The following is a 20,235-nucleotide window of genomic DNA, read 5'->3' on the forward strand; positions in this document are numbered from 1 at the left end:
AAACCGAAGAAACCCCAAGCAGTTCACATCTTCTTTCCCCCCGGACCAAGCTGACTCGTCCACGTCGGCGCTGATTCGTCGAGCCACGGCCATTGCGATCTCGTCATCCGCTAGTCCCGATTAGGCATACAGGTATGTGGAGTTTTTATGAGTCAAACATTTTTACGTTGATTAACTAGTTCACGAAGTTGGTTATGTCCATGGTGAGTATAGAAGAGTTGTACATATATTGAGAGAAGCAACGCTCAATAGCTGTGAAAATGGAGACTTTGATATCAAGTATAGCTTAGCTAGGGGCATCTCAAGGTTTGCTTTTTGGTTAAAACTTATTTTGATAGTTTCTATACTGCCAGGGAAGAGATATATCAATCGAAATTCAATTAGAAGCTATATACGGGTAATGCGATATATCGATATATAACTATTATAACCAGTTAACTACTCCGGACAGACTCTCGTTAGTCATCGACTTGGCTTCTGATGGGACTTCTAACATTTCTACTCATCTCTGTCTACACCTATCCACTTGCACATACCTCTATAGAGTCTGGTGACTGGAATCTGGAAAATAACCCAAGCCTCTTCAACACCGTAGAGAGGAACCCAAAAAATGGCATCGGAATCGGAAGCGGCATCCGCCTATCACGAACCGTCAATCAATACAGTCCTCAGCTATACCGGCTTTCTCTTGACTCTGAATATAGCCAATACCTGTCTGGACAAGCTCCTCTACTGTGGTTTAATCGGCCAACTCTTCATCGGGGTACTGTGGGGCACGCCTGGGGCACAATGGTTCGATCAAGAGACAGAAAGGGTGATCCAGCAGATTGGGTATTTAGGCCTGATACTCTTGATTTACGAAGGTAAGTGTGTGACATTTTCTATACTTGCTGGATATACCTCATTACAATAAATAGGCGGGTTGTCAACCTCCATCCAGTCCTTGAAGGCAAATATTCTACTTTCAACAGCCGTTGCCATCACTGGGGTCTGTGTCCCAATGGGCTTTTCATTCATTCTTGAGGAGCTTGTGTCGGCCACCCCTCTTCAGTCCTTCGCTGCTGGTGCGGCCTTGAGCGCAACTAGTCCCGGCACCATCTTTACCATTCTCTCAACCACGCAGCTGACAACTACAAGGCTCGGCACAGTCACCACTAGTGCCGCAATGCTAGACGATGTCGTCGGTCTAGTCATGGTTCAAATTATTTCAAACCTTGGCGGAAGTGCCACCTCATTCACTACTGTGACTGTTATTCGACCTGTTTTTGTTTCTATCGGGTTCGCCGTTGGTCTTCTATTGCTGTGTGCATTCTGTTTACAGCCAGTATTAAAGAAATTGCTTGGTTGCAAAGACAAGTTCCCTGCTTTTATGGGAACTATACAATTTGCTTTCCTTTCACAGACGTGTGTGTTAATTGGCATCGTGGCTGGTGCAACATATGCTGGGACTTCGAGCCTCTTTGCTGCCTACCTTGCTGGGGTGATTGTCTCTTGGTTCGATGGGCTGATAGCTGAAGCGAAAACACAAATTCCTGCCTTGCGGTCTGCTGAATCTCACGGGAAAACTTTGAACGAACAATCACGCACACGGAATGGCAAGGATCGTACTGAAGAGACACCCTCTTCGCCTGCGCAACCTCCACAGGCAACCGAAATAACCCCTAATGATACACCTACAGGTGAACTCGTATACGCCAAATACTACAAAGAGCCGGTGAACCGAATCCTTCTCCTTCTTTTCTTCGTGAGTACTTCCCTTCGATTTAGGGGCATACTAACACTAGTGGGCATCCATCGAGTTCGCAATCCCCATAATCAAAATGTTCTCAGGCCAAGTTGTATGGCGTGGAATTATTTACGCCATGCTAATGGCAATTGGAAAAATGATCACAGGGCTATGGCTGGTGCGATTCTCTCCGAGCCCTGTGTCGCGTCTGGTCTCTATCATCAAGAAGCCATTTACATACGACCATTCCTACTGTTTAAGTCCTTGGACCGCCAGCAGAAAATCAAATCAAAAGAAGAAAGCCCACAAATACCAGCGACTCAAGATGAGAGCGCAGATGTTCCCGCCCCGAATAATGCCAAAGACGAGTCTCAGTCAACGAACAGATCCCCTACACCCACTTTTCGCCCCGATCCCCGCATCTCGCTCCCCCCGAAACCAAAGTCTTTGTATCCGCCTTCTATCCTGGGATTGGCAATGGTTGCCCGAGGCGAAGTGGGATACCTCATTGCTTCAATTGCCGAAAGCAAAGGGATATTCTCCAATGACTCTTCCGAAGGACCATCTGATATCTATCTAGTGGTCGTCTGGGCAATCTCCCTCTGCACATTGATCGGTCCGATCTTGGTTGGAACTCTAGTCAAACGTGTAAAGAAGCTGCAACAGTCAAGGGTGGATATGGGGTCCGATCCCTTGGGAGTTTGGGGAATTTAATTATCTCGGATACAGTGAGCGACGACCATGCTATATTGAAGCTCAAAAGCGATGCCATTGGTTTATAGACAATAATCATTCTGATATGAATGATATCATGCTAATCTCCACAAACACAGCCGTTCAGCCACCCATCTCCATAATCCCTCCATTCTTGATATGAGCCATGTCGCTCCGGGTAATGGGATCCTTCTTGTTAAAAGACACCTTCTTGCGTTCCGCAGGAGTCCAAGACGTGATGTCCTTCGAATCACCACCCAGACGCCCATCATTGGCCTTCTTCAGCTTTGCTAATACCTTTGCCCAGCCCCAGGGATCATTGGCATTGGCTGTGGCCTCGGGAAGCCCAACCGTCTCATCAGACGACTTTTCGTAGCGCGGGTGGTTCAAGCCATGAATTGTGACATCGTGCTTAGCAGCATAAGCCTCAATCTTCGCGCCATGGTCGCCTTGGTCGATACCGTACTCTTTGAAATCAACACTGAAGCGAATGAACAGACCGATCATGGCTCCGATGTTCTTTACCTCCGAGTCCGGCTTGAAGAGCCCATTTCGCTCCAGAGTAGCAAGCATAGTAAGGAACATTGTACCGAAGGCGATAAACACCGCATTCACGGTCTCTCCGTCATCGCAGCTATTTATTGCACCCGTTAGCGTTCCGTCAACACCTAATATTCTGCTCGGAGCCAGTGAGACAAACCCAACCATCGGCATGATAGCATCCGTTTGGAAATACAGCCCCGTCGCTTCACAGATGGCCCACTGCATCTTCCAGTCGCCAGCTGCCTCATCAAAATCCAGGAGCAGGTTCTCCACCAACTCCATAACCGCATATCCAAAGAAGTCATTGTAGACATACATCCCGAAGTTATCTGGGTCGCGTGCGATGGTACCTTGCTGCAGCGTAATCCATTTAGCGATGCCGGCGTTTGTGAAGATCCATTTCTCTCTCGGGTGCTCCGAAGCAGGTTCGAGGGCTGTGGCTTCGTCCGCCTCCTGGTATCAGAATCAGCCATCATCCCGCACTGGAGAATGGTATTTCTCTCCTAATTAGGAAGTCACTAACCGCATCATCTTTCTTCTTCTGCTCTATAAGCTCCTCATCTTCCTCGTCCTCATCCTCAGACTCATCGTCTGTGCTTTCCGTCTTCCAAGGCGCGCGCCCCAGACAAATATAGGAGAAAGCCTTGACTGGGTCTCGGGTTCGCAATTTGAACTCCGAAGCCGCGTTTCGGGAGACAGAGACGGGGGCCCATCGCTTATTCAGTTCGCGCTCGGCTTCCATGTCTACTTCAGAGCTGTTTGCTAGGCTCTTGGACCTTTTTGGACCACTAGCGGCGGAGTCGGTTGATTTCCTCTTGGGAGGCATAATGGAAGATGATGAAATTGAAAGAACGGAATAGATGGAAGGTATATCAAGTTTCAAACTGTGATAGGTTGAGTGGGCTTATTTAGGTAAATACAGGTGACGCGACTTGACGCGTCGTGGACACAACAAGAGTCGACACCTCAATTTGGTAGAATAATATATTTGTATAGGTATGTGAACACAATGAACACAATGAACACAAGCAATTGAAATTTGTATATACTCCACTCCAACTCCCTCTGGATGCCAGTCCATGAAGTTTCCCCAATATGATCCGAATCACAGAACAACAACAAACGTAAGAAAATAGCAAAAAGTCCCAAGATGTCACTATGAACCTCGTCCAAGGAAATTCCCATAAACCAGACCGTCATAAAGACAGAATAGTCGAGAGAATCCCACAACGCCGCAGCCGAATCCAAACCATTTTGAGACAGAAAAAAAAGGAAAGCTCCAAAAGATGACAGTATATACCAGCATAACAATTAGATTAGAGTCTGCAAAGGGAACCCGGTTATCCTTTGTACTCGAAAGCCCCCAAAGTCCACTCCCGACAGGTAAAGTGTGTGTAACAGCATAGAACCGAAGCGAACATACTCCGTGATTGTTTACGCCGCCAGATCGCCGAAACCGCCGTTGATGCCGAAGAATTGGAACCTGTCGCGTGTTAGCAAAAGAATATCATTAAGAAAAACCATAGAATCGAAAGTTCTTGGGATAATTACCAGTCCTCGACATTTAGCGTTGTTGGCGCAGTCGGCCCGCTACGGGAACTACTACTCCAATTATCATTGTCCTGGCTAGCAGCGTCCATTGCAGATCCACTCATAGTGCCATCGAGACTGTGCATAGGCGGCCAGGCTTGCTGATGCTGGCCCTCCATGCCGAACATCTGCTGCGGCGGGTTGGGATGCATTCCCATCGCGCCCGGCAGTCCCGACATTATCGGCGGGCTACCATGGGAGATAGACATGCTACGGCCCGAGACGGGCTGCGGCTGGTTGTTCACCATGGGACTAGGGCGCGGGGCCATGCCAGGGGGCATTTGGGATGGGATCTGGAGGGATGGGTCGACTGCGGTAGGCTGGGGTGGCGATGTCAATTCCGGGAAGAAGGCGGTGCCATCTGGGAAGAGTTGGTCGGGCTGGAAGTTCTCCCAGAGTGAGGGGGAGAGGTTAGGAGAGGTGCGGGTTACTAGGAAGAAGTCGGGGGGTGTGGCGGGTAGAGAAAATTGGCCGTTGAATGGGGTTGTGGGCCTGGTGTTGGCTCGGGAATTACCCGTGCCGGTCATGGGATCGTGAGGAACGCGGTGGGTGTTTGGTGATTGTTGGCCGCCGGGAGGAGGTTGGTTTATTTCCCGGGAGGGAGTGACAGCCGGTGTCTGGGGCCGGGAGCGCTCATATGACACGGGGGGTGTAGGCCCGCCACCATTTGGCATGCCGATATCCATGTCATCAAATTTGCGCTTCGGCGGATCCTGCCTCTTCGAGGAAGATGATTCTCCGTGTCGCGTCCGCTGATGTCTCCGGCCTGCAGCCTTCTGAAGTCGCTCTTCCATTACTTTGTTTCCGAGGATAGACTCGAATAGCGTATTCACCATCTTTGCCACCAGCCAGACCTTTGATACATCCTTGAGGGCTAACATGCAAACATTGATTCTTTCCTGGCAGGTGGCCACGATCGAAGGAACCGAGGAGCGCATTTGGTATACGTGCATGATCAAGGCTGAGAATAGACTGTAGACAATGAAGGCCGGCGTGTACCGGATTTCCCCATGAGCCTGTAGGTTCTCAACGATGGAGGTAATCATGCCTGCAGCTTGGAAGGCAATTGTTCGCGATGGATAAGCCATTTCTTCGACCCTGTAGTTGTTGGGTGCGGACGAGGCAGGCGGCATGTGAGCCCTGTGAAGAAGACAGAGTGTAGTGTAGTAATTAGAGTGCAAGAGAGCCGCCCAGAAATGATGCCGAGAGCGTTGCCAGCATACTTCTTTGGGACAGTTCTGCAGCCAATCGGCGAGCGCCATATCCGAGTGGGTGAGATCCATTGCATTCATTCGCCGTGACTTTGAAGCCACAGAGTACTGCTGCGACAGAACCAAGCCCATGATCTCGCATAGCTTGACATACTGTAGGAAGAACTGGACATGGACAGGGTCTGCTGGGTATTCGGCGACCATGTCGAGCTCATCCTCGATGAAATCATCTTCCGTCACCATCTCAACATCCGAGTCATCTGTATTGATTCCAATCGGCCGTCCCAGTGCGACAGCGACAGACCGATCCCGGGTGAACAGGGTCCACCATATTCTCTTCCAGAGTCTTTTGTCTGGTTTGTTAAGCTGCGACATTTCGACGCTGCGGTGCATTCCAGAGCCCTGTGCTACCACCATAGCAACCCGTGTCCAGTAGAAGACGTTCTTCGTGACGTCTGTGACTAGTCAGAAAATCCATCAGGATAGACTAGTATAGATTATGAACTCACCTTCCGGTCCCTCCCAGTACCAACCCAAAAGTACTAATGCCTGCACGATGGTGACACGGTCATCCTCGTAGTTAGCATCATACAGCGCCTTGGCGCGTTTATAAAAGGTCATAGCCGCAGGGGTTGTCGAGCCATTCGCATCCATAAGCTGCTGGTTAGTACAGACTCTCGATCCTGCCAGCAGAATCGCCTGCAGCAGTAGCAACGACGGCGGGTTTTTGGGGTCACGGTAGTGACGCATGAAGCGACTCTTGTTGATAATCGGCACGACGGGGGCCACCCATTTGAAGTAGGCGTCGACCAACTCATCACACAGTGGTTTGGGTGGGAGCAGGAATGCCCCACGCTGGTGCAGAATATCGATTTCCAAGTTGTCCAGGTCCGTCAATCGAGCGCGGGATCCTCTGATATTAGGTGGAAGCGGGTAGTGCACGACATCTGCCGTTCCATGGCGGTCTTGAACCAGAAGAGACAGATTCGACGACTCGCCCAAGTACGCCACCCGGCCGGCCTCCTTTATCGGAGCACGGGCAAACTTCGGCTTCATGAATTGGGCATAGGCGTTATTGGCCGAAGCTTGTTGGGCAGCCTCAGCCTCGGAAAGGGAAGTATTGGGCATGCCGTCGACGCCCATGAGGTTGTTTCGGTACCCAAAGGCATTGCTCTTTTCATCCAAGTCCGAACTTTTCTCCTTTTCTCTGGATATAGAGACCGAGCCAGATATCGAATCGGCTGGCTCCTCAGTGCCAGTGGGTCGGAAGTGAGAAACTGCAGCGTCGACGACCGAGGCAGTTTGTGGTGGACTGTCCTCATACTGACTATCTTCCTTGCTCTTATTCTGATTGTTCTTCTTTCGTTTCGGAGACGGGATCTTGCACTCGATAGAGAAAGCGACACAATTGGTGCAAGGCACCCCGAGACTGGCTGCATCACATCGAACCTGCGTGACGGGAATGGTTAGAGAGTGGGAAAAGGGGCGTGACCGAGGGCAAACCCACCTTGCGAGCATGACATGTCTAATTGAATCGAAAAGATAAATATCAGCTACATTTTTTCAAATCCAAGAAGGGGAGAGAGAATGTATCGCGATAAGGAACTGAGCCGAGGTGCGTTGAGGACCTCGGCCCCAGAGTCGCGTCTCCCTAGAAATCTAGACGTACCTCGCACGCGCGTGATGCACGTTGTCTAAGATTAGATAAAACGAATTAGCAAGCGCATCAAAATGCTTAATTTGAAGAATTTCCCTTCAGGTACAGGGGAAGCGAAACGTCGAAGAAAACCCTGTCCCTCATCTTGCTTTGCGCCCGCACACTCCCCCCGCGACAATTTATCAGACCAGAACACCGTGTCACCAATATCACAATAGAACTAAATGGCACCGACAGCACCGACAGCAAAAAGAGCCGGCTTACCTTCTGAAACTCAGCGGTTGGCCTTGTGGACCATTGCGCACCGTAATGCCCGAAGTCCCCGTCGAGCCCGCGTTGCTCGGAGCCGGGCTGGTATGGCTGTCCGATAGCTGGTCGGTATGGAATTCAGTGGTACTCATGGCCACACAGTCTCTCCATCCAGGAATTCAGACTTGGTCGAGTCGGAGAATTGGGGGGATGCGCTCGGAGGAGAAGGGGAAGTGATCTGATATAAGTCGAACCAGGCGCACGGGAGTACGGGGTACGGAGTATAAAGAGGATAGGAAAGGGAATCTTGAACACAGCAAAGACGCCACGCGATCAAGAAAACAGAACAGAAAATCAGCAAATAAGAAAAAGTACCGGGAGAGGGGGGGAGGAGAGAGGAATATCGAAGTTGGGGTGAAGTTGGTTGTGGCAATATCAATTTCCTGGTGGAGTTCCCATTTGGTCAGCATTTATGATTATGCATTGGATTTACACTGGTTTTTATATTCTTATGTTACATGTATATTATATTCTTATATTCTTCTATCCTTATAATATGAAATACGGAGTACTATATATATTATTCCCTTCTATTTCCTGCTCTCTGCGTTATCTAAGTAAAAGATGAAAAGGGGTCAAGGTAACCCTAAGAACCCTGTACTAAGTCCATATGGCGCAGGGGTTCACACCGAACCCTCATTAAATCAACGATAACGGTATGTAGGGAGTAAAAGCCAGATACGCACTGTTGGAAGCTGTTGGAACGGGGACCATAAAAATATGGACAGATCGACGGATGGGGAGAGAGCTGGTGGCTGGTGGAATGCTTCTTTGTGGGAGACAGGAACACTCTACAAGACATTCTATCTATCGGCAAGCCCGGGAGGAGTATAATAATCTACATATAGGTGAAGTATATAACTCTTGAAGTGAGTTCCCCCAATCCCTCAATTGCGAATACTTTCAAGACATCCCAGACGCTAACTAAACCGGACCCTAATTAGGCCCACTGTGTGGAAATACCATTGCTTCAGCCTCCCTTCGGGCTTGGGGGGATTGTCCCGACTGAAAGATTGGTTTTTCGGTCTTCGGCCATGACTTGAAAGACCCCAGATCTCTGCATTAGCTCCACGCCTCCAATGCCGAGTAAAATGACCACGGCCAGAGCCTACCGCCACGCGGGAGGATGCGGAGGTATGGAGGGGAGTTGACGCGGTATACTCTCATGTCGGGAATTTTGCTCAGGACTGAGCTCGGAGACAATATTCAGTCATGGGCCATATTGGCGGGATGTGCGGATATATATGCAGTGTGACCTATTGCTGCCCACTGGCCACCGCTTAAAGTATACTTGTATAGGGGGTTTCCAGACTATACTACGTAAACTTGGGAATTCTCATTATAGCATGTGCGAGTGTTCTGTTTCAGACATATTAATCGAGAAAGGTACTCCGTAGTGTGTAGTTGTAGATGTAGATCATTACAGCCGATCCCCTCAAACTGAACGATATCAAAGTCAAAACGGTGAGATTGCGGGGAGGAAGGTAAAGATGGGGACGAAAATGACCTGGGGAGAAGTTGCGGGGGAAACTTCATCGCGTCGTGAGCTACTCCGTACGTACTCCGTGAATCAATGTAGGTTTTTCAGAGGACTTGATGGACACATATGAGCCCACCTGGGCAAGCTTGTGATGCCTCGGCAACTTTTGAGCTTCGACCAATGAGAGTGCCCAGTTGGTCAATTTCCATTGAATTGATGCCCCACTCTCTGTCGCTAGAGGATACATCATCATCATACATGTAAAAAGGACACTCTCAGGCACCAAGTCTTTTCTTTACTAGGCCCATTCGCCGGAGATCCCCGGGAAGAAACGGTTATGTCATGGACAATATTTTGCGGATTGGGAGTAAATGGAAGTCCGTCAGTGAGAAAGACAGTTTATGTTGCAAAGTGAAATACATATTAGTCAAATCTTTATAGAGTAGGTAGGGTCTTTAAACTAGTGCCTTTTATAGTCAGGCGGACTATAAAATAATATACATGGAAAAGACCAATTAGATATGAATATAACCAGCCCTATGCAAGTGATATCGTGTGGGCAGAGGGGTCCCTAGTTGCATATTCCAACTATGACCACCCATTCTTTCCTGATTTACCCTTGCCCTTGCCCTTGCCCTTGGATTTGGATTGTTTGGCCCCATTGGATTGGGGTTTCTTAGGCTCCTTGTGGTCCTCGTGGCCACACTCTGTGATTTCTTCGATAGTCTGGATTACGGCATCCCCAACAGCTGTCGTGGGGGCGAAGTCCACACCGCTGACAAATTGCTCACTGAGGAACTCCAGACCGGCCACGAAGGTGCAGAGGGCGCTTGCAATGCAGAAATGGCTAATGGTCATGCCGATGTCAAGCCAGGAGCCCTCGTCGCGTACCATGAAGAAGAAGTTGAGGGTCATGATGTCCGAGATGGCCATGACAACCATGAAGAGCGCGCTGGGGGGTACCTCTAGACGGCGGTTAAGGATACCCAGATTGGCACTTATAATAGCGAAGGGGATGAGGATTTGGAGAATCAAGAGCGCGCCTTGGGCGAAGGGGTCGAAGACGGGGATAAGGCGACGAACGCTGTCGAGTGAGAAGGTCGAGATCGAGGCCACATTGCCAGTGCTGAAGAAGGCCGATTGTAGGAGGAAAAAGAAGAAGAGTGCCACGCGGACATCAGAGAGAGTAAGGGCACGGTAGTAGAAAGTTTCACCGTCGACGGTCGTCACGCCAGGGTTATTAGCTTTCTTCAAGGCACCTGTCGTGTGGACATAAATGGCATGTTCCAGGCGAACCCATGTCACAATGGTCATGCAGAATACAAAGTAGAACAGCCCTTCCCACGAGATTGTGAGAATGATAAATGTTGGTGAGAAGGTTAAGAAGATGATCATGAGCCGATGCAGATAGTGGCTATTCGGATACAAACGGTGGAAGAATGGAAGCGTTAGGGAAGTCACTGAGATTCGGTTAGCTTTTCTCGGCGAAGACATTTCATGATCCTAGAACACACTGCTGTGTAAACTTACCTAGCACAACCCATCCAACAACGATATTTCCGAAAGGCAGGCCTTGGCGGGCCTGGAGAGAAAGCACAGATGATCTAGTGACTATGACGGCAAGAAGAACCATGCCAAGCTGAATTCCCATGATGATCCGCGAGCCAACACGACCAATAGCATTTGGTTCTTTGGATTCCGTGTCACGATGTCCGAGGATAGCATCCTCAAACAGCAAATACAAGATACCAGTGAGGAACATGAGTAAACCGCCATATGTGCTGTGAACAGATTAGCCACGTGGAAATTGTTGCCGTAGAAAGGAATCTTACATTGTATCAAGGTTTTCAACCTTGATTACTGGCAGAAGAGTGAACGAACTCATCAAACCGCAGCCAAGAGACCAAGTCGCAGACAATAACGGATGGCTGCGAATGAAGCTAAAGCCATGGATAACAGGCCACAACGCACCCAAGGCAAAGCAAACGGTGAAGATTTCGCGGTGGAAATATGATTGAACCATTGCCTCCATGACACCGAGAAATACAAGTAGCTGGAGTCCAAACTTGAGGTATCCAGTGAATGAGCGCACATGGCCCAATACAATCTGACGACCGGCAATCAGAGCCTTGCGGCGTGCAAAAACCTCTTCCCAGAAATACACCGGAAAGAATGCATAGAAGTAGTAGCGCCAGGATGAGCCCTGGTAAAGGAACACCGAGAACAAGGCGACCAAGATGGACGAGAAGAATGAGATACTCGCCGTCGTCCGATGGGAGTCTGATGTTCCATGCAAGACGTGCAGATCAATAACCGTGGTTAGCGCATACGCAATCCAACCCAGGTATCCAATAGAGACGATAGTCCGTAAGAATAGCCAGTCATATGTTTGTAGGTAGCGCAGACCCTCGAGAGCAACGCGAAGAAGCTCGGCAGACACCACAATAGCTTCCTCGTGGTCACCACTGGAGATCAGTACCTCAATTCTTGCCAGTCTGCCTTCAATCGAGTTCTCGTGGTAGCCCGCTAGAGGATCATAAGGTACATACCGGATCACCGCGTGTCTCTTTTGCTCCTCTTTGACGCGGTACATCTCCAGAACCGCCTGGGTGTTGGCAAGAGCGGCTAACGCCTTTCCCTCCGGGCTCGCATTGAGGTAGTCTAGCGGCAATTGACCAACGGAGTTGACGGGGAAGTCAAGACCGACTAGATAGGCCATGAGCGCGGCAACATCAGCCTGCGCTACATCGTGTCGGCGGACCTGGTCGAATCCCCAATCCGCCGAGAAACCATCTTCGTGACCCGCTGCGATTCCGCTAGTGGAGAGCTTGGGCCGTGCGACACCAGATCCCCAGACAACCAAGGGTGTCCGCGTGTTATCGGGATGACCGTCACCATGGCTGCCCGTGTCACTCATACCATGGTCTGCGGTGAACACGAACGCCGTTTTATCATCTCCGTAGAAATCTTCTACTAACTTTGTGACGGCCTGGACTCCTTGATCCACTACCTTGATGTTGTGTAGGTATTCGTTCGAGTAAGGCCGGAAAGAGTGACCGGTGGTATCCAGTCCAAGCAGGTGGAGGAAGAACACCAATTTGTCGTCCCGTAGTTTCCGGTCCAATTCAGGGTCGGTCTTTGCCGATTCGAAGAGATCATGGACCTTGGAGAATACCCAAGTATCTAGATGCGTGGCATCGACGGTGAAGTCCTCCGCTTCTTCGCTGTACATCTCCGCATCGACCCTCCCCGGCACGGCGCCCTCCTTGAACATTGGCAGGATGTCGGGACTGCCCCAGCTCCAAGTATGTCGGCTCTGGTTGAACACGCTGTCGAAATTCACCGGGTTCATCTTCCACCCCGTGGTGACTGAGGACACATCCTCATAAAGACCGGCGATAAGCGCAACATGGCCTGGTCGTGATTCAGTGGGAACGCGAGTGTGCGAGACACCGAATGTGCCGTGTGAGAGGACCTTCGAGCGGATAAACGGAGACAGGCGAATCAACTCGTTGTTTTCTGGATCGGCGTCGGGGGACGGGTCAGGGAAAGCTTGGAATGCCTTGTCAGCCCGTAGGCCGTCGGCGACAAAGAGGACGAGACGTTTGGCAGGTGCGGAGGCTCCGGGTAATCGCTCGACACCATATGATCGCATGCCACTAACAATTGGACTGACGAAGTAGATGTCAAAGATTGAGTATGTATAGATCAAGTGGAAGACCACTGCGAGGGCGAGAAACCCAACGCGGCCGAGACGTGCCATGATCTATGCCTCCTAGATATTCAAGCGTTAAAGGAGTGGAAGTGGTCCACTGCCACAAAGAAAGGTAGAAAAATTCACAAAAAGAGAGATATGAAGGTCAAACACAACACGTCAACCGTCAACTTGAGACGCATTGAGGAACTTGGCGGTGAGAGCCAATCACAGGCCTCCCTTTGTTTACTCTACATATTTACAACGTTCTACTTTGGCATGTATTTACCGGTCGAAGCTTTGCAATATCTTCACAGACCTGGGAAAATTGTACCTTGAAATAAATCCAGTATTATGATTCAGAAAGACATGTGGTGCTGGTAAAGTGGGTGTAAGGGTTTATACCTCCCTCGAGTGGCTCGGAGATAAAAAAAGGGATGTTGTAGTAAGAAGATAGTATCTCGCCGAGGAAATCTAAATTCAACCCGAATCTCAACAGACTAGTCTATGGAATGATACGCTTGAGAATATGAGTAGCATTGAGGTGAGAACTTGAGGTGCCCTGCAATTGATGTGTTGAAGGAGAACCTTGCGAAACGTGTTTCACCGGGCCCACCGACAGACGTTTAAAGATACATACAAGGTAGGCATACAAGCGCCAAGTGTGTGGCAACCTTGGAAGGCGGATTTGTTGACATTAATGCTATTAAGGATGGAACACCATGACATTCCCAGCCCCGAAATGAACAGACTCCTAAAGAAACACCAAAGATTGACATGTACTATCAGTACTGCTATTGCGCTGGAAGAGACCGCCGCTTTGTGAGGGCATCAATGACTCGCGTATAAAACTTGGCTGCTTGTCCGCGGACGAAAGTGATGTCTACGGTCAAAAAGTCTGGTAGTAGGTTGACCAGGTCGCGATCACGGTTAGCGTCTAAGTGAGGCAGGTATTGGAACTCGGTTTTGTCGTAATCAGTCGAGACCTTTGGTACGACCAGATGGAAGTGAAGAGCTGTAGGGAGGTTAGAAAAATGCGCACAATTCCTAGGAAATCGAGCAACTTACTTCCATTGACTCCAGTCTGGAGACAATCGTATAGGTAATCTAACTCTCTGTTCTTGACATCACGAATGATCAATCCTGTTAAATCGCTGTATAGATCTTCTTTTAATTGAGCGAGCTGTGAAGCCTGCGCCGCTTCGGCGGTGGCAGCTGCATTGGCACGATTGGCGGGGCCGCCCTTGATGGCACTGCCGGGGACCTTTGCAGCTCCCTCGAGACTGGCAGCTGTGTTCCGCGCTGCGGCGAGCTTGGTCTGCAAGGCTTTGACTTCAGACTGGGCAGACGCAAGCTGTGCTTGGGCCTCATCGGCGCCAGATTTGAGTCGAGCCAATTCACTATCACGGTCTTTGAGTTGCTTCTGGAGTCCACGGGTTTGAAGTCCTAGCTTTCGCTGAGCATCCAATTCGGCCTTGAGCGAAGCAACCAATTCATTCGATGCTAATGATGTATCAGTTCATCTGGCCTAGTGGCTATAAGACAACAGAAGAGCATACCTTTAGTAACGGTCTCACTCTGCTTTCGCAGTTTCTCCATGTTGGTGTTGGCTTCGACAATTCCAATCTCACGTAGATTGCGGTATTTAATCTCCAAGGCATCATGCTTCTTGGTCAGTTCGCCTAGCCGGCGCCTCAGCTCTGGGTCTCCACCTTGCTCGGCGTCGGTGCCTCCAAGCTTGCGTTTACGAGGAGAAGAATCCTGTGAGTTGCGTGACATGGATAGCCGAGAGCGAGCGTTCTTCACGGGGGACATAGATTTGCGATTATATGCCGGTTCCTTGTGAATGGCAGTCTCATGTCCAAGCTCCGTTGCGGGTTGGTCATTCTGTTGAGAATCTTCGACTTCGGGTTCCTTTCCATCCCGGCTCGTTGCACGAGCGAGAGGGCTCGGCTCTTGCTCTGTGTGAGTTTCCTGAAAACTAATATTTCGAGAACCGCTCGGGGTAAACTCGAATTCACCATCTGTTAGGAGCTGTGTGCTGACCGCACGAGGTCGTCCTCGACTGCGTGCTGGGGCAGCCCTCGCGGCCTTGACCGGCTGCTTCTTTGTATTCCTTGAGACAGGTGAGTCTCCATCCTCCTGGTTGTCTTCATCTTCCTGTTCTGGTACCATATTCTCCGCCTCAGTTGCCTGCACAGGCGTTTCAGCGTCTTGCGCTGCACCTCTGGGTCGTCCTCGGCGGGCTGGCTTTTTGTTTGTAGTGGGTTCTGGCTCGGCTATAGCTATAGCTACTTGCTGCTTTCTTGTTCGAGTAGCAGGTTTGCTAGTTTTGGTCTCGGTCACATTCTCGTTTGAGGTACGCGGTCTGCCTCTTCGTTTTTTGGCGGGAGGCTCGTGGGTTTCTTTGGTTTCTGCGGCTTCGACTTGCATGATGTCCTCATCATCTGAGCCTAACAGACCAGAGAGTTTGGGAGGAGCTTTCCGTTTGGGCATTGTGCAGCTAATCTTGGAAGTATAATCATTGTTTGATGACAATAATTGCATACTCGCGGGACGCGCACCGACAACAACACCCAACACCGCCTTCTCCACCCGACATGTGACTGGCATCCCCCCGGGTCCCGCGCCACAAGCTGCCCCAATGATTCCGGCGACTCGGCTGTCTTGTCTTACTCCTGGTGGACTTCAATTTACTTTTATTTCTCTTTAATTTTTGTTTCCACTTAGAGATTCTTATTTGCGCCATTATCGCGCTATATTTGATCATTCCCTTACCGCCATGGCTTCAGCTGGCCGAAGATGGCAGCAGTTATTCCAAGAAATGGTGATGGTTGCAGGCACTGTGAGAAAGTTCCTGTTTCAGATAGGACAGAATGCTTCTGACACTATTATAGTCTGCCTCTGCATATTTCCTCATTCGATACCTTCTATCACGTCTTGATTTCGACCCAGAGAGCCAGAAGAAGGAGGAACAACGACAGAAGTCCGCTGCTATTATACGTCGATTGGAGGGTGGGAATGAATCAGATGATGAGACTCCACGGAAGGGTGGTAGACGGGGGAAGGGGCAACGAAAGAAGGAGCTTACCTTGAACCAATACGAACAAGCGATTGCAATGGATGTTGTTGCGCCGGAGGATATTCCAGTGTCATTTGAAGATATCGGGGGACTTGATGAAATTATCGAGGAATTGAAGGAATCGGTCATTTACCCACTGACGATGCCTCATCTTTACGCTTCCACATCGTCTTTGTTGACCGCACCTTCCGGGGTCCTCCTATACGGCCCGCCTGGCTGCGGAAAGACCATGCTTGCCAAAGCTCTAGCATCAGAGAGTGGAGCATGTTTCATCAACTTGCATATTTCCACATTGACAGAGAAGTGGTACGGCGACTCCAATAAATTGGTCAATGCAGTGTTCTCTCTTGCGCGCAAGTTACAACCTGCCATCGTCTTCATTGATGAGATTGACGCCGTTCTTGGAACCCGGCGGAGTGGGGAGCATGAGGCAAGTGGTATGGTGAAGGCAGAATTCATGACTCATTGGGACGGTCTTACATCGGCAAATTCAACGGGAGAGCCCCAGCGGATTGTTGTTCTAGGAGCGACCAACCGCATTCAAGACATTGATGAGGCCATTCTCCGAAGAATGCCCAAGAAGTTCCCCGTGACCCTTCCTCCAATTTCCCAGCGCCTTCGCATTCTCGGTCTGATTCTCAAAGACACGAAAGTTGATCGCGATAATTTCGATCTGCACTATCTGGTCAAGACTATGGCCGGTATGTCTGGTAGCGATATCAAGGAAGCATGTCGAGACGCAGCGATGGTTCCCGTGCGGGAGCTTATTCGAGCAAAAAAGGCCAGCGGGATACAAATGGATGCAATGGATCCCCAAGAAGTTCGTGGTCTTCGCACGGAGGATTTCTTCTCTCGCGCCGGTGGTATCAAGGTCATTCCTCAGCCTGCTCCATTATCCACCCCGACTGGCAAAGTCTCCGAGAAGGAGGATGGAGACTGGAGTACTGCGTCTGAGGCCACATCAGAAGCTGAGACTCGACACTCTGTGATGGCTGAGCCGCCAGAGTAAATGCGAGGTACTTTTGGTCGCCTTTTGATATTTATTCTCCCTCTATCTCGCAGCGCGAAGACTTGGCGTTAATCTACTGGAAATGCTAGGCTCTGAATTGGTGAATGGCTATTTTGCTCTAGTATGGCCGACTTGTTGATAGAATTTCTGATGTCATATGTACAATGGGTTTGGATACAACAATCTAATACAAATCTTGCTCTTTAATTGTGTTCTTATTCTATTCACAATCTATATACATGTACGTATGGGGGCCGACAAAGTACCGGGTACACATAATAGGTGGCCTTGACCGGGGAAGGTCATGTACTGCTACGAAATATGCCACGAACTTGCGACGTAGTAGCTTCAGCATTCTCTCCAGGGCTTTGTATTATGTACTCCGTCTGTACAGACCAAGACAATCCTATTCAATTCTTCTAGTTCTTATAATTCTCGTGGGCAATTGTCCTGCTTTAAATTACTCCGCGTTCAAAAGGTGCGGGTCGTTATCGTCACACCTCCTTGGCCTCCTAGTTATCGCCTGTTCTCCTTCACCTCACTCTCTTGTTTCCCATACCTTCCCAAAGCTTTTGTGTTGTTGGGACTCTTTACTTTGTATTTTGGACGAATACCTGGATATATGATCAAACGTACCCTGCCGTGCTCCCAGTCAAAGGCCACGAATGCAAGTCCGGGGGTGGATGACGAATGGGTCTCTCCTAGATCAACTCTGATGGCATCTGGTGCCTTGGCGATACACACTTCTAAGGGGGCTTTTATTTTGCATCCTTAGACTTATTCGCTGGATTCACAGGAATGAGTTCTCAAAATAGCTTTGCCAATGCTTCCCCAAGCTTCAACATGCTCAGCACAAGCACAACTTCAACCTCGACGGTTCGATCGCGCCCTCGCCGCTTAGTTTCATTCACGGACGACGAAGACGACAGCAACAATGCTACAAACTACGCCTACGAGGATGATGCCCAGCTATTTCCCTCGGGATTATCAACGACTCTTGCGCCCTCCGAGGGTGGAACGACTCGATCCCGCGGAGGGACCCCCTCGCCATTGTCATCCCGTGGAGCCTCACCACTTCCAATGAGACACCCATCACGTGCGACCGAATCGATAAATCGTAGTACTCGCAGTGGGCCAACATCGTTCGCTTGGAGTGGGCCATCAAAGGCCTCGTCGTCGGGAGGTGCTGCGAACTTTCTGGACTCCTCGTGGTCCTCTCTCCAAAGCCTCGCATCTTCAGTATTGGGGAGTGATGCTGAACAAGTTACTCCGAATAATGCGACAAAACCACACGCGCGAAGGAAGCCATCTCGGTCTGACGTATATATTAAGAGTGCTTCCAGGTCGACGTGGGGTCCATCGGCACCGACGGCTCCGCAGTTCGGAACTGGGACAAAGGAGGAGCGACAGGCTTTAGTTCAGGCCAAAAAGAGAGAAGCGCTGCTCCTTGCTGATAGTGATCCGATCGCAAGTCGTACGCTCCCTCACAAAAGACGCGACTCTGGCGACATTTCATATCAAGCGTTTGAGCCGGAGCACGATGAAGACGCTCTGGCCTATATCCACAAAGTGCAACCAACGGACACTATCACCGGCGTGACGATCAAATACGGCTGCCAGGCTGCTGTGTTTCGGAAGGCGAACGGTTTCTGGCCCAACGACAACATTCAGAGCAGAAATACTGTTCTCCTACCAGTCGATGCGTGCTCTCTGAAAGGCCGGCCTGTTCCCCCAAAGCCTGTAGATCTTTTGAATGACGAAGACCCCAGGGACAGCTCGATAACCCCGACGGCTGCCTCTGCCGATGATACCTCTGCAACCGCGTCAGGGGCCGATGGAAATCATGTTTGGAAGCATGAATCGTGGGTGCACATGGATGGGTTTCCCGGACCAGTCGAAATTGGCCGCGTTCCTCGAAGAGCATTGGGATTCTTTCCGCGTACGCGTCGAAAATCTATATCTTACTCGGATGCAGAACCTCCCGATTTTTACCGAGAAACAATCACTCCTCCGTCTCCTACCGGATCACCACCTCTACCTTCATCATTTGGTATACTGCCACGAAGTCGACCAAACGGCGACCAACCCCAACCCAAAACCACACACCCCATTCGTCCTCAGCATCGCCGCCAACGCAGTAGTATCCAACTGTCTGGCACGGGGGTGGGAACACTTGACCCCACCTCGACTGGTCCAGGGCCTGCGTTAGATGGGTTCACTCGATTCTTCGCGCAGCATATACCGAATCTCGCGCCTCCACAAGTCCCGGACAATTTTCGGACGTCTTCTTTTGACTCCACATCCACCGTCGCATCCAATGCATCGACTAGCCTCGAGAACATTGGCGGGGCTTTTGAAGGGTGGGTTCGAAAGGTAGCAACACGCGCTAAGGCCGGCATTAATGAGCTTCAGCAAGGAGCAACCACCCAGCAGGGTAGCAGCAGGGGTCGCAATATGTGGCGGATGGATGACCTGATTGAGCTTGACGACGGGTTAGTGGATGGTCGGAACTCCCCCAGCCCGTTCAAGAGTGCATCGCGGAGGTCTGAGTTACAGGGCACCTCATCCTCATCCTCGTCTAATCAATATAACAGCCCTTCGGTGGCAGCGAGCAGGTCTCGTGCGACTGGATTTGGCTCTGGCTCCGGTTCATCCGCCTATGGCGAGCGGGTCAAGGATGATTAACGTGTTTGAATTTCACAGCGTACATAATAAGAGTCTCCTGTGTATCCTTCGGAGTTCAAGATTTTTGCATTTCTTTTCCTTCATGCGCACCCCCAAGCGGCTTGGTGCTTTTGTTCCCACTTTGGCGTTGCCATTTTTCAATGCCACGTCACACCAATATTTGACATCGAAGCATCGCATGCATGAGAAGTGTGGACATGAAGAATCTCAGCCGCTATTTCGCCATTTGCATACAGCCCATTGACCCGGTTGATATTCGCCCAATGTCTCAACCAGGTTGTTGCGTGACGGATTTTGGGTGTTGATTTGGACTGAACAGAAGCATGCTCCTTGTCATTTCTTCTGGCATGTTGGATGTATAGTACCTTCAACGCTCTTGTTGCTACTGCAGCGCTTTTTTCTTTATCACACCGGGCTTCCAGCCTAATGCCTCATCATCTAGAACACCATCTTCTAAATAGACTACTCGCTTTGTATTTGGTTGGGCTTATTTTTCTCTTCTTTTACCGTAGTATTAGAGGAACTTCTGTAGAAG

At 50.0% G+C, this 20,235-nt stretch overlaps 7 protein-coding genes across 7 annotated transcripts; 3 read left to right on the plus strand and 4 right to left on the minus strand.

Moving 5' to 3' along the window:
- Positions 1-610: 610 nt before the first annotated feature.
- On the plus strand, positions 611-2,440 carry N7518_008450 (cation:proton antiporter; the record flags this gene model as incomplete). The annotated part of the gene is made up of 2 exons (XM_057189377.1): positions 611-863; positions 918-2,440. 2 exons carry the CDS (start codon positions 611-613, stop codon positions 2,438-2,440), a joined length of 1,776 nt encoding a protein of 591 aa, XP_057041080.1.
- A 123-nt stretch (positions 2,441-2,563) lies between these two features.
- On the minus strand, positions 2,564-3,809 carry N7518_008451 (uncharacterized protein; the record flags this gene model as incomplete). Its single annotated transcript, XM_057189378.1, has 3 exons — positions 2,564-3,074; positions 3,141-3,436; positions 3,507-3,809. The coding sequence occupies 3 exons, from the start codon at positions 3,807-3,809 to the stop codon at positions 2,564-2,566; spliced, it is 1,110 nt and encodes a 369-aa protein (XP_057041081.1).
- A 608-nt stretch (positions 3,810-4,417) lies between these two features.
- Positions 4,418-7,862, minus strand: farA (CeGAL family transcription factor; the record flags this gene model as incomplete). Its single annotated transcript, XM_057189379.1, has 6 exons — positions 7,706-7,862; positions 7,454-7,478; positions 7,292-7,309; positions 6,294-7,233; positions 4,535-6,239; positions 4,418-4,466 (listed from the first exon to the last, which is right to left on the minus strand). Exons 1-6 carry the CDS (start codon positions 7,840-7,842, stop codon positions 4,418-4,420), a joined length of 2,874 nt encoding a protein of 957 aa, XP_057041082.1. The 5' UTR covers positions 7,843-7,862.
- A 1,956-nt stretch (positions 7,863-9,818) lies between these two features.
- Positions 9,819-12,993, minus strand: N7518_008453 (mannose-ethanolamine phosphotransferase MCD4; the record flags this gene model as incomplete). The annotated part of the gene is made up of 3 exons (XM_057189380.1): positions 9,819-10,690; positions 10,761-11,011; positions 11,063-12,993. The coding sequence occupies 3 exons, from the start codon at positions 12,991-12,993 to the stop codon at positions 9,819-9,821; spliced, it is 3,054 nt and encodes a 1,017-aa protein (XP_057041083.1).
- Positions 12,994-13,718: 725 nt separating this feature from the next.
- On the minus strand, positions 13,719-15,420 carry N7518_008454 (putative chromosome segregation protein (Pcs1); the record flags this gene model as incomplete). The annotated part of the gene is made up of 3 exons (XM_057189381.1): positions 13,719-13,939; positions 13,993-14,427; positions 14,484-15,420. The coding sequence occupies 3 exons, from the start codon at positions 15,418-15,420 to the stop codon at positions 13,719-13,721; spliced, it is 1,593 nt and encodes a 530-aa protein (XP_057041084.1).
- A 286-nt stretch (positions 15,421-15,706) lies between these two features.
- On the plus strand, positions 15,707-17,015 carry N7518_008455 (protein-degrading AAA family ATPase MSP1; the record flags this gene model as incomplete). The annotated part of the gene is made up of 2 exons (XM_057189382.1): positions 15,707-15,769; positions 15,822-17,015. 2 exons carry the CDS (start codon positions 15,707-15,709, stop codon positions 17,013-17,015), a joined length of 1,257 nt encoding a protein of 418 aa, XP_057041085.1.
- An 843-nt stretch (positions 17,016-17,858) lies between these two features.
- Positions 17,859-19,700, plus strand: N7518_008456 (putative LysM domain protein; the record flags this gene model as incomplete). Its single annotated transcript, XM_057189383.1, has 1 exon — positions 17,859-19,700. The coding sequence occupies one exon, from the start codon at positions 17,859-17,861 to the stop codon at positions 19,698-19,700; it is 1,842 nt and encodes a 613-aa protein (XP_057041086.1).
- Between the last annotated feature and the right edge of the window lie 535 nt (positions 19,701-20,235).

This window comes from Penicillium psychrosexuale (assembly GCF_028828465.1).
Source record: "Penicillium psychrosexuale strain IBT 29551 chromosome Unknown utg000004l, whole genome shotgun sequence".
NCBI classification, from domain to species: Eukaryota; Fungi; Ascomycota; class Eurotiomycetes; order Eurotiales; family Aspergillaceae; genus Penicillium; species Penicillium psychrosexuale.